This window comes from Pholis gunnellus, assembly GCF_910591455.1.
Source record: "Pholis gunnellus genome assembly, chromosome: 7".
Classification (NCBI taxonomy): Eukaryota; Metazoa; Chordata; class Actinopteri; order Perciformes; family Pholidae; genus Pholis; species Pholis gunnellus.
The window spans coordinates 17805935-17819588 of record NC_136533.1 but is presented as its reverse complement, the minus strand read 5'-3'; the positions used below and the strand labels follow the sequence as shown (position 1 = coordinate 17819588).

The 13654-nt window shown below is 44.2% G+C and overlaps 1 protein-coding gene across 1 annotated transcript in view; it reads left to right on the top strand.

Annotated features, from left to right (window-relative positions):
* Positions 1-13654, top strand: part of osbpl5 (oxysterol binding protein-like 5) — a 41349-nt gene that overhangs the window by 21425 nt on the left and 6270 nt on the right. Inside the window, exons 3-12 of the mRNA XM_079162450.1 lie at positions 2939-3094; positions 3341-3414; positions 4691-4771; positions 5119-5220; positions 5484-5687; positions 6222-6306; positions 6418-6580; positions 11635-11848; positions 12249-12433; positions 12745-12826. Of these exons, the coding sequence (XP_079018576.1) occupies positions 2939-3094; positions 3341-3414; positions 4691-4771; positions 5119-5220; positions 5484-5687; positions 6222-6306; positions 6418-6580; positions 11635-11848; positions 12249-12433; positions 12745-12826 (1346 nt within the window). The remainder of the gene's footprint in view (positions 1-2938; positions 3095-3340; positions 3415-4690; positions 4772-5118; positions 5221-5483; positions 5688-6221; positions 6307-6417; positions 6581-11634; positions 11849-12248; positions 12434-12744; positions 12827-13654) is intronic.

The window sequence follows — 13654 nt, the reverse complement described above, 5'->3', positions numbered from 1 at the left end:
GCATGCCCCATGTGACAGCAAGACAAGTGCTTTCACCCAGACGAGGTAACTGTGGGTCAGATTACTTTTGTTGTTGTTGTTGTTTTATCTGTCTTTCTCATAGTTCAAGGTTAATGTGTGACACAGGAATGTGTGTTATCGACTGGCCTGGTGCTGCTACCTCAGTGTTGTCTTTTCCACAAGTTGTTCCTATCAATGGGTAAATATTAGCTTAGCACATGTGTAGCATGGCAGTGGTAGAAGGAGTAAATGTTAGCCTAGCTTGGCAAATGTTAGGCCTCGTGTACAGGAATTGTTGAGAGTTGAGGTTTAGCACGATTGCGTTTTATGTTTCAGAGTTATTAGAAGGTCAAGCAAAGGGCGGATTGACTGCCTATAGCTAGCATAATGGTGCTTGAATTCCCCCTTGGGCTCTCATTGGACTGGTTCCTCTTATGTTTTCTCCTTTGTCAATAGATAAACTAATGTGACCTGAAAAACCTTATATTATAACAGAGGTTGGTCTATTTCAGTGTTCTCCTAGCCAAGCCACACAATGTAAAGCGCCACTAATTAATCTTAGATTTCCCACTTCTTGTCTGGATTTCTTACTTGTGAATAATGCACACTCGATGCGTCCTGCTCCGCCACTGCTGCTGGGACCGGAGAGGAGCTTTTTCTCTCTCCTTTGGCGCTACATCGTGTGCATGTGTAATCCTCCCCACAGTCTGCAGCAACAAGGCAAGCACACACTTCCAGCCACGTACGCCCGTCCACACACTCATTTTCTACGCTGACGTCATTCAACAAACGCTATGCATACACTATTGGGATGGACTCCTTATATGCTCAACTGACTGACTATAAACACATGAAGCATGCGTGGACTCCACACCCATGCTCAGTCTAGACTGCGTAATATGCTCACACACGCATACACAGTCCTTCTCCCTGCAAATCTCCGCCCTGCAGCTGTGAGAACCAGCTGTGATTGGTTTGTCCCGTCTGTCTCAATGTCTGCCCACATCTTGACCCGCCCTAAGGCCTGCACTGTAAGTGGTATTAATTCCCCATGTGTGTGTCCCTTGATACAGTTTGGCAGCCCATTGTGTTTACTGTTGTGTAATGCTAAAGCTTCATGCTCTTTTCCATGCAGCCTGCACTGCACTCAGGGTTCACCACTGTACTACACATGCACGCATGCACTGCTGCAATGGAATACTATTTATAGACCTGCTCCACAAGGACCCATAAGGCTCCTTTTTCGTAAAGAATAAAGGTGCCTTTACCCTTTCATGTCTAGGTTGTTAATAGCTGCCTCTTTGAAAAGACAAAGGAGCAGAAGGCAGGATGAAGAAATGCACAGAAGAGATTGCAAGATCAGAAATAAGAAGGGAGTCAGGAGGCTGAGAGAATGAGTCACAGAGGCAGAGTGGAAAACGAAAGGAAGCAGCGAATGTGGTGTGACGAGTATGGATGCGAGTGTGCTTGTGTATTTTTAATATGGGCATATATGTGCTTGTAGAGGGAGGGTACCGTTTGTTAACCGCAAATACTCCTCCACCCTTTAATCCATTGTCAACCCACAGGTTTTACTTCCATCGCTTAGTAGTGTACACTTTGAGAAACGGCACTCCTCACACACCAGTGTAATCACAGTTGAATAATGTGGGAGAGTTAAATGATGAATCAGTCTGTGAAAATGTTCTATGAATGAATTGTATGTAACGCGGCGTTCTTGGGTGTAATTGAGGGCTTGTAGGCGAGACTGCTCTGCAGGCTGGGAGTCAGAGGGTCTTGTCTACTGTATGTGTTGGTGCACTGAAAGAAAAACAAATGGGATTCTATTGATCTGAGTAGAGAACAGTGTGGCTGTCCAGATAGACCCAGGTGGTAACGGCTTCGCTCTATTAGCCTCCGTGTTTTACCGTCGGCTCCGGTGAGCTATGATCAGCCCACCACCCTCAGCAGTTGTTAATGACATGCTATGAATAGTTTGCCACTTGTCAATAGTTACTGAGCTCAGTACAGGAGAAAATAAGGCACAAGAGAGAAAGAGGAGTAAACTGATTGTCATTGTGTCTCTTGGTATCAAAGAAGAAAAACATGTTCGTCATCAACATCGCGTAGATTCACTGAAGACTTTCTGTCTACAGTTCTGTCTTTGTTTGTGCACTCTCATATTTACAGTATGCATACTGTATGCTTGTATGTTTTATTGATGTTCTTGGGCATGGTGGGCTAAATGTATGACTAATCCACTCACTGCTGTAAATGAACATGAAGCCGCAGAGCCACAACTTGATCCTGCCCACATATGCAGTCGCTGCATTTGTCCCCTTTTGTGTGCTGAGATGTGTGCATCTCATTAGTAGACGGGATCCTTGAGGATATCAAGGGAATGACTGAAGAAGCAGCATTTTCGGGGGCGAAGCAATTTTCTGGAGTGAAGCCTGTTGTTGCAGGCCGACAGGGAGGATGGAGGAGGACTGGCAATGGTGGTGGGGGTCGGATTGGACAGTGATTCTCTGTGAACAGAGCGACTGGACATGGTTGGAGACGCTATCGGTCATATACACTGACAATGTGCTGTCTGAACTGCTTGTCACTGCCACGCACAGCGCTATTATGTGGACAGGCTTGACGTGTCCTGGTACAGTAAGTCTTTGTTAGTGTTAGGGAGGAGAGACAGTGTGGGGGCTCCAGACAGACCGATAGATATACACAAACAGAAGAGACGAGGATGGAGTTTAAGAGTTAGTGATGCAGGGAGAGACAACAAGGAAGATAATGTTCAAAGGAAGAAGAGCTACAAAGACCGGATAAATCACTTCTACTGTTTTAAAATCTTAATGTTAGATGAACAAGCATGCAAGAATCTAATTTAAACAAAACTTCCTCCTTCCTTTCCAAATCTCCCCCTCCGTCCTTTCTCCCCCTTGCACTTCTCTCCCTGCAGAGGACGAGCAGGTTGTCAGGATGAAGGAGGAGAATTTGTTCCATCGGAGGTTTTCTCTCTGCCCCAACGCCACCTCCCCCCCTACAATTGACCCTCGCACCCTCACCCGGAACTTGTCTTATGGAGGAGACAACGACCTCTACAGCCTCAGCCCAGGTAAAAGACCAAGAGGTCACAGCTGTCGAATGAAATGTGAAAATAACAAATTATGATATTTCAGTGACGTGGATTCCAGTGTCTGTGACGTGATGTGGCCCTGTGCTGTACTTATTCCATCCCAATCAATAAACCTAAACGTCTGCTTATGATCTGCGTCGGGGGCTGCCATGCTTTAATTGTCTGTCAGCGGGTTTATTCACGGAGTTCATTTGTATGTGACTGTGTGTTGTGGGTTCCCACCAGGCAGTGACACAGACGGGAACGGTCTCTCCGTGCTGAGTAATGAACTTAGTCCTGCCCAATCCCCAGGCAGCCAGGTAAGAACACAGATCCTGATTGGGCAGCTCACTCTAACTGACTCATTAGGTGAGCCCCTTTCCTCTTGTAGTCTCTGATTTATGTTCCTCTGATTGCTTGTAGTGTTATCAACCTGAAACATGTACAAGCATTTTTTATTTAATTGTTTTTTTAAATATACAAGATTGTTTCAAACATTCAGTGCATTTAAGTCCTGACACTGCACCAATCCTATACATTTGACGCAGTAGTCCTATGATGTCGGATGATGTTACAGGGACTATAATAAATACAAATGTTGAACCCACTGTTCTGAATGCATAAGATTGCTTTTATGCCAATACACAGCCCTAAAAACAGATTTTATATGTCAGGGCCATGGTGGGAACTGTGACCCAGACCTTTATTGACCTGGTGCTGCCTGTGTTGTAGTAGTCCTAAACAATCTGTTTTCATTCTTTAGTGATACAAATTAGTAGAGATCAATAAATGTTTCCAATAGCAACCGGGTAATCTCATCTCGTCTTGTGTTCTCTCCTCTTGTCGCTTTGCCTCGCTTCACAATATCGCCTATTTATATATGGAATAATTCACTGGCGCAGCTGCATCTCGGGCCCTTTGCCCTTTCTTCAATCCTGAAAGCCCTAATGGGACAAAAGGAGACTGAGTGCAGCCTTATGCTCACATCATGTAATAGTAAACCACGCTTTTTAACGCTTTCTTTTGTTTGTTTTTTTAACACAAATAGAAAAGACTAAACATGTGTTTGCTCATCAATTAATATGGGGAGTCGTATTGATTTAGTGCATACAGAACCAGTTGTAATGCAAATCTATATCCTGGGGAAACCACAGTATAATTTACTACCGAGACTCTAATCTCTATCTCCCTTTGATCTCTTACCAAGGAAGTTTGTGGTCACAACACCTGAACTGCCTGCTAAATTAACTGTCCGACTGAAAGGGCCACCCGCCTGCTTCATGCGAACTTATGGCAAATCAGATGAGCTACACGGCTAAGGGAACAATTACATTTTGGGTTCATAATGCAAGCCACTCAAGTCAGTAGACTTGTGGCAGTACGTCACAACTGTAAATTGTTTGTCTAAAAGGGTTGTGCTATTCTAAAATGTCGTCCCAAATGTTGTTGTTTTTTAGAATGTTGAGAGATTGTTAGATCTAGATCTAGATTATGTAAACTAAATCTCCACAGAAGTTGCAATAGCTAACAGCATTTGTCTTTTAAATCTCCCTCCTCTTCATCCTCGCCGACTGTCTCCTCTCCTCCCTCCTTCAGTCTGAGTCCAGGATGTTTAATGGTGTCGAGAAGGACTGCCCCTCCCCCACAGAGAAGCTGGGCCGTAAGGAGTCTCTTAAGGTACACATCACTTCCTTAACATGAGACGGTTGTGCAAAATGTTGAGCATTATTGTGCAATTGGAAGAGTCATAAAGTGCATGTGATTTAGCTCTTCAGTATCTCTCGGTCTGAACTCAGTGGGATGAATATAGATCAGACATTTGGGAACCTTTTTAGTATTTTAAATGTGTACCCCTTTGTTTATTTCAAATGATCAACAATGAATCATGTTAATGATTCAAAGACAACAGCGTGATTGTGAGCATTTGGTTAACTCTGCTACCATCTAGTGTTACTGTCAGATCAGTCCCCTGACCAGTAACACTGATGACTCATTCATCTGTTGGTTTCTTTCCTGTTTCACAGCTCCAAAAGCAGAACTACAGACAAGAGAAGAAACGGGCAGCTAAAGAACTATTTAGTGCACTAAAGGATCCCAGTGTTGTCATCATGTCCAACTGGCTAAAGGTGTGGGGATGTTCATTAGAGCATCATCTGTCATTTATGCCTTTTGCTAGTATATCATCCTAGTTGTAACTTCCACATTTCTTGTTACAAATAATCATGGGACAATGAAAGTATCTACAGCTCAGAATGTATTCATGTTTAGTCTGTTTTGCCCCAGATAAGCGGTAGACTATGGATCACACAAGCAACATCATATTTCTTGTGTTCCCATTAGTGTCTGGTACTAAAATGTCCTCCTATCTCATCCCTTGGCCTCCTTTTAGATCCGTGGCTCTTTAAAGAGTTGGACCAAACTGTGGTGTGCACTGAAGCCCGGAGTTCTTTTGATCTATAAGACCCCCAAAGCGGACCACTGGGTGGGCACCGTCCTGCTCAGTGCTTGCAAGCTGATTGAGAGACCCTCCAAGAAGGACGGCTTCTGCTTCAAGCTCTATCATCCACTGGACAAATCCATCTGGGCTTTCAAGGTCAGACATGTTTGTAGGGCTCACTGGCAGGTTTTTTTTATTTTAAAGCCAGTAATGACAGATGATCAACAGGTCTACAGACTTCAGTCTGCCTCACTATTCATCATAGTGAGACAGACTAAGATCTAAATGAAACTATTCAGTCAATACTAGGATAATTCTACATTTTCTTTATTTAGATGTTGGTTTTGATTAAGTCTGATTGTGTGTTTTGCAAAATACAAGAAGAGAAAATGGTCTAAACAGCATTAAAACTGTTCAGAAAGCATTTTTTTGGTTATTATGACTGGAGTTTAATTAAAAAAACTGATTTAGCAACGCTGAGTGAAAATGTTGACGCTCAGTTCTGTCGGTGCTTTTTTTTTTGTCTGTATTTTCACATTGTTTCACCCAATAGTTTGCATTTTGAAGAGATAATTCTACTGTTTAGTGCTCCATTATGCTCACAGTCCTTGAGAGAGCCATTTGATTCTGTTGGTGCAACATGACTGAAATGGCATGAAGCGTGACTCACCGTTTCATCCATATGCTCAGGGTCCCAAAGGAGAGAACGTTGGCTCCATCACGCAGCCTCTACCCAGCAACTACCTGATCTTCAGAGCAGCATCTGAGTCTGACGGTGAGACGTGTGTCTGGTCGTTGGAAATGTACATTCTAGTGTATTTATTTTTACGAGCAGGATTTATTGAATGCGCCCTTTCCCGTCTCTAAAATGTGCCCGTCTCTCCAGGGCGGTGCTGGATGGATGCCTTGGAGCTGGCTCTCAGCTGCTCCAGTCTCTACAAGCTGACAGCCAAAGGTGGGAAAGAAGGAGATATAAGCACATCGTCAGAGTCCTCCCATATACTCCACCTGCTGCAGTCTACTGCACTCACTGATGCAGAGCTGCTACAGTAAGTACTACACTCATACAGCTGCATACACTTAAAGCGCCTCACACATCATTTATCTCCATCTTACGTTTAGTAGTTGTCATTGGATGATTTGTGTTTCCTGTAATCAAACTCCCAAGTTGTTGCACGGCAATTTACTGTTGGTAATTCTACTGGACGTATTTTTACTGACTTATTTATGCAGTCTACACCTTGGTAAATTGGCTGTGTACTGTTTTTATGTTACTCCTCTAGTCAGTGTTTATTTTCTGTGACTGACCCACTTCATGACATGTTGAACTCGCATGTCTGTAACTCCATCCACACTTAAGATGGCTATGGTTAGTGCCCGGCCAAGATTAGTTCCCGGTCTGTCTGGTAATCGAGCACCTCAGTGTGGGCATACCCGACGACCCTTGTGTGATCTGTAGATTTATTCCACTGTCAGCAAGAATGGCAAGAGTTTCAAAGGTATGTGGTGAAACTGGGCTTCCGCCTGCTCGTGTGGCTGCAGACTCAACAACATCTAAGAGGTTTAAGGCGGTCTCGTGTGTTCCACCAAAAATAGTAAGGAAAGCTGACGCTTTGGCTCTCAAGGTTGGCAGTCTTTCATCAGAGTTTGCTCAGATTAAAGAGATCCAGCTCAATATTCAGCCTGATAATAGATGGCCAGCTCCCTGGGGTGACTCCGCCACAAGGGACTCGCCTTGTCAACAGGATGATGTACTATCAACTGCAGCCTCCTGCATTTTGTTTACAGATAAGGTGCACAACGATGATAGAGATACAACCTCCAGGGCATCTGATGCTTTTTCTCAGGGTTCTGATGGTAGGTACATGGATCAGAGGCTGGCCATGCCACAATGAAGCCAGCTACACGCCTACACGCCTAGGGCTGGATGAAGCTCCTGTGGCAGCGGCTCCTTTGAGTGCTTTTTTTCAGGCAGATTCCACAGCCCTCTGCCCTTTCAGTCCCTCCTTCTAAGCCCTATATTGAAGAGCTCCAGAAGTGCTGGTTAGACCCTAAATTGTTCTCCCATCAGACTCGCGATTGCAGGAACTTTGCTGCAATGCAGGACCCAGGAAATGATGTCTTAGATCGTATGGCCCCAGTCGAACCTACCATTGCCTCTCTGATAGTGTCACCAGATGAGGCTCTCAGACCTGATGCCCGCTGCCCCCATCCTCAGTGTTGACTGATTGATGATCTCCTTGCTAGAAGTTCTAACATAGCAGCAGGCATAGGGCATATCGGTAATTATTTTTTCTCACCTTCCAATTCCGGGTCAGATATTTGGGCCAGCTGCTCAGCAGGCACTAGAGTTCAGATTGCAGGCAGATCAAGCCAGGCAGCGGTTTGCTGGCCTGCGACAGGGTCTGATTCCAGTTCCTAGGCAGAGGGATCTTTTGCCACCTATTCCCAACGGCTTTTCAGGTGCCAAGAGCACTATCCCCCGTGGTCGCCCCCCTAAAGGCTTTAGGAGGCAGTGCAGTCAGACCTGAGGTGCGAGGTGCCAGTCTCGGATGCTTCTCTCTGCAGCACCGTAGCTACTGGGAGAGAGAGACCACAGACCCTTTCAGTGGTGTCCGCACTTTCCAAGGGATACAAACTACAGTTCTGATGCCGGCCACCCACTTTCTGCAGGGTCAGAGTGACTGTGGTCAGAGATCCCGAAAAGACAAAGTGGGCAATAAAGCCTGTAGAGTGGCATACACGGTTCAGTGGGTTCTATTTAGTGTATTTTTTCATTTCGAAGAAGGATGGCAGATTCATCCCAATCCTAGACCTGAGAGAGTTGAACAAGTTTGTAAAGGTTCTGTCATTTTGAATGTCAGATGCTCTAGTCAGTGGCACAGGGGGCGTGGTTTGTGCCACCTCAAGGATGTCTATTTTCATGTGCCTATTGACACTCATTCAGATGACGCTGAACAGAGTCCAAAAAGGGGGCCACAAGCTACTGCTAGTAGCCCCAAACTGGCCGGGGAGGAAATGGTTTCCAGTGCTAAAGCACCGCGATCTGGTGGTCATCCAGAATTAATAGAACCGTAGTTACATTTGTAGCACTCTTGACTCTTACTCAAGATACATGCTCATACTTGAAATCTATAGGTAGAAGGCTGCATTATTTAACAGAAATGTGTGGTTTCCCCAAGACAGTATGAACACGTACCAACTACTACTTAGAAGCATGTATACATGATAGAGGCGGTCATACATACTTTAAGCCATGCTGTGACATCAACACAAAGACAGTGACAGCATGAAGGAAAAACAGGTGATCCTGCAATTAAAAATCATATTCATATCTTGACTGTAATGTTTGCCCAGTCTCCCCAGGCAACCATCTTTCGACCATTGTTAAACATTTACATCTGTTGAAAACCATCTCCTCTTGTAGCTACTGAAGCCTCTCTGCCTATTGTACCTAATTTATCCTAGAAAATACTTAACTCTGCAAATGGAATCTAAATTTAGCATGCTTCTGCTAAAATTAGCCACTGTTTCATTTTGCTTTATTTGTAATGCTGAGCACATATGCTGTATATGTGTGATACAAAAAGAGAGAGGCTGCCATCAAAGTCTGAATGTGTGTGTGTGTGTGTGCTGACATTTAGTGTACAGTGCTTTGAGTTGTCGGAAGACTACCATTTACCTTTTGCTTCATGAAGTGTATAAAGTAGCACCTTGTAAAACTGGTTAAAATGTGCTTTATTGGTCACTGGAAAGAGTATTAATTACACTAGCAGGATAGAAGTCTGTAAGGAGTGTGGAGATGTCTTCCAAACAGTGATCTATGCTGTTGTATGAGGTTTTTCAAGCCTTATAAGCCTTTGATTTGACATTTATATTGTCTATAAAAAAATGTTCACAATACAGCTTAATTAGCAGATTTTTAAATTGTATCCACATTCTGAAATAATTTCCTAAATAGTGACAATCAGAACAAGTAGTCATTACTCAGCATTTAATCTGCAAGGCAGCTAACACCCATAGGTGGTGGCCAGTAGAAGTCCGGAACCATATAAATGTGAATATAAAATAAAATAAGCTATGTAACCATCAGCCACACCAAGTCTTATAATGCAATCTGCCATTTGTGTTAATGCTTTATACATGTTACCTATCTAGTATAGTTATTTTTTGCATTTCCTCTTGAACGTGGGCGTTGCTGTTTGTGTGCTGTTTACCTTGCACATTAGACATCCCCTCCTCCATGGCTGTACCCTCCCTCTGGCCATCCATCCCAGCTCTCCCTCCTCTCCGGTTTCTCTCCCAGCCAGTCACAGCAGCCCCTGCAGTCACATGACTGACAGAGGAGCAGGAAGATGAAGTAGAATGAGAGCTATACACCAGGCAGAAATAGACGGCAGAGACAGCCGTCGCAAGCCCGCCCACACAGATAGACACATTGGCACACAGACAGAAATATGCACACGCACACATCCAGGAAGCAGGTGTGCCAGAGTCTAGGAAACGAATGTGCACCTTTTTAGTGACTGGATCAAAAACATTCACACACACACACACACACACGAAAGAGAGGAGATAAGGAAGGACGGCGCTTGTGTTTGGATTTACTGGGGAAGAGTTTGTCTGTATGCTGTTTGTCTTTAAGGTAAGGAAAGCCACCTCTATACCAGGGCGTGTTTGGGTTATTAAATAACGTTACTGGTTGGTTAGTGATTCACAGAGTGTGCGCGAGAATGTGACTGTTCTCGTCTGTTGAGCCTTCAGGCATTTTGAAAACCGAACTCCCTTCCATTATGGTTTGGGGGAAAATAAGCTGTTTCATTGTCGTCTGTGACCACAATCCCATAACTGAGTGTGGTTTTCATAGCCCATGACACACTACATGTACCTTCATCTGACTCCCAATGTTTGACTGTATTTGTTAAGATTCCAAGTGTGGAGGATCTGTGAAATATCTGATGTAAAACCGTATGAGTAAGACCTGCTTTCATATGTGTGTCGGTCTGCTTGTGAGTTCCCTTGAGTATGTTCTTGGACATGTGCACCCACCAGAGTACACAGACATTCACTGTTTGACTTGTAAAATGGCTGAAGGATTGGAACCATGACGTTCCCTATTAGCTATCGATTCCCCCCCCATCCCCCTTTCCTTCTCTCATTCTTGCTATTCCTGTCTTTGGCTATTTAAAAGCTGATGCGTGACTTTCTTCACCGTGTTTCCCTTTTCTTTTTTTTTTCAACTTTTTTCTGGTTGTTGGTTGTATCTGTGCTCTGGGTTTGATGTGTCCAAGACTGGAACGTTCCACACTGAGAAAATAAAAGATCGGAATACATCGAGTTTTCAACTATGTGTGTGCATGCACAGCATACATGTGTGCATGTACTTCACATAAAAGTACATGCACACATGTACCCTGTTTGTTTACCGGTCACATTCAGACCCAGTGAATAGGAGATGGATAAGAATGAGATGGTGTTGTGGTTGTCTTGGCAACCAGACGGGTCACATTAACTAAATACATCCAGGTCAGCCAGAGTGATATAGTGGATAGTCTCTGACGCAGTGGCCTTACTCATCATAGCCGAGAAGAGGAGGGGGAGGGGGAGATTTGATTCCATATTCAATCCACATTGTGAGTCCATTCAGAGCCTTGAAGGTTCATCGCAGGTAATTTCAGTTTTTGTTTACGTTTGAGCGGTTTATAGATTGCCTTACTGGAGAAGCAATCAACAAAGCTTTGGCAGCACTGAAGCGGAATTGAATAAGATGTTTGTAATGTCATTTGACATTATTCATCTTTAACGTCTAATAACGGTCATTAACACTTCCTCAAGCTACTCAATTGAATAGCTCCTTGTAACGACTTGCTGACATCATGAGAGCTACATATGATACCAATTCAAATCTATTAAGATGCGACCTGTCAAAGATCAGCGCACAGTTTTAGTTTTTTTTTAGGGGATCTACCTCATTAAATCCTGTGATTATTCTATCTACATGATGGGTTTGTAAGCTGTAAGCAGTAGCAATAAAGCGGTTGAATAACAGGGATGCTTATTAATATTATAACCTTGGTGTTGTCTTCTCTTCTGTTTCTGTTAGGTTGAATGATAGTGTGCTGCTGGGCAATCACCACATGGAGCATGACGGCTTTTCGGACAAATCGGAGCGCGAGGCTCATGATGACTGGGACACCCCGGCCAATGAGAACGGTGGAAGGCTGACCGGGGAGAGTGACATGGACCAATCGGACGAGCTGTCCCCGGGGCCACAGGCCACAGCCTATGTAGAGCAAAGCACAGAGGATATGGCTGAGGTGAGTGGCTGGTTTTACAGCTACTATATTTATGCAGCTCGCTCTGTCTTGTTTTGTTCGAGTTACAGCTCCCTCACAGTAGTTTTTACCTTTTTATGTTCAAAATAGCAGCAAGAAAATGTAAAAACAAATGCATCTTCAGTGTTTTGAATGATCCAAGTATTCTGTCGGGTTGTGAAAGCCCTGTTTTCTACTCCAGGCATACTGTATCCACCATTGTTCCGTTCATTACCTTCTCTTACCTGCTCTTGCCCAATATTTATTCAAATGTAAGGCCTTGCCTTTGGGAAATTCTCTCTTTGAAAGTCCCAGCTGCTCAACCCAGGTCTCTGACCGGAGAGCCATCAATGTCACTATAGGTAACCCTCATTAACGTGCACTCATGTCTGTGTTACTTCAGGCTGGCGAGTCGTCCCAGGTGGAGACTGTATCCGAGGAGAACAAGGGTCTGATCTGGACCCTGCTGAAGCAGCTGCGGCCGGGCATGGACCTGTCCAAGGTGGTGCTGCCCACCTTCATCCTGGAGCCCCGCTCTTTCCTGGACAAGCTGTCTGACTATTACTACCACGCTGACCTGCTCTCACAGTCAGTATTCAAAAATCACTATACTTAGAGGTTAAAGTGGGCCGCCGGTATCTTCGATAAACAAGTAAATCTGATTGGCAGTTTCAGACAATAATGTCAATGCCGTTAGGGTTCCCCCACCTTTTACCCGTGTGTGTGTGTGTGTGTGTGTGTGTGTGTGTGTGTGTGTGTGTGTGTGTGTGTGTGTGTGTGTGTGTGTGTGTGTGTGCGCGTGCGCAAAAGGTCGTGCACATTTTCCTTGAAAATGAGATGAAGCCTGTAATTATTATTTGTTCATAATTGTGTGTCCTTCACCATCTCTTCTGCCACAGAGCTACATTGGAGGAGAGTGGGTATGGTCGGATCAAGCAGGTGTTGAGATGGTACCTGTCTGGCTTCTACAAGAAGCCCAAGGTAAGAGTTTATTCATTATTGTCCCAGATGGCCCTTTCTCATCATAGTTGCCCAAATATAGGACAACCCTGATTATAAGATGCATGAATCTCATGGCGGAGATAATAACTATAGCGTAGTGGTCTTTTAAATTACATTTTACCATCTCAAAGATCAGCAGTAACCAGAGGATTCAGCTGTTTGGTTTTTGCCAAAGCTTTCAGCAGAATCTCTACTGTCAGGCTCTCTTGTTTTGGGAGCACTGGGAGTCTTTGAATGGTTTTTTTAGCGCTGCCCTTGTTGGTGTCATCACCTTCTAATATGAAATTCTCTAACACTGTATTTCTTTGCCGCTTGACAAATCACTCTGTTCCGGGTCGATTTCTGCAGTGAAAACGTCAGGATACACTTCCCACTTGATTCGACTCGTTAGGAATTTATTTCCTCAGAGACAGCCAAACACCCAACATAAGCCAGCAGCTAGCGCCTGTAAATGAATTTGGGCTTGCTCAACACTTTTTGTGCGGACTACCTCTAGGAGGCTCACTGGAGATGGATGGGTAGACACTTGGTAACTGATCATTATTAGGACATCTACAGGACTTTCTTCATACAATGATGTGCATCATTCCCTGCTGAATTATTGAGTCCAGACTATTAGTCATGTGTTCTTTGGTGATGCTTATTATCTCTGACTTAACTGTTTAAATCTCAGTTGGTGAGGCCAGTTTGATCCTGTGATCATCTGCAATGTAACTGGTCCTCACCATCAGGTGTTAGTTAAGTGTCCCTGTCTCAGAAGACGCTTACATTGATACTGATGTGATTGTATGCGTTTGTATTTTCCAG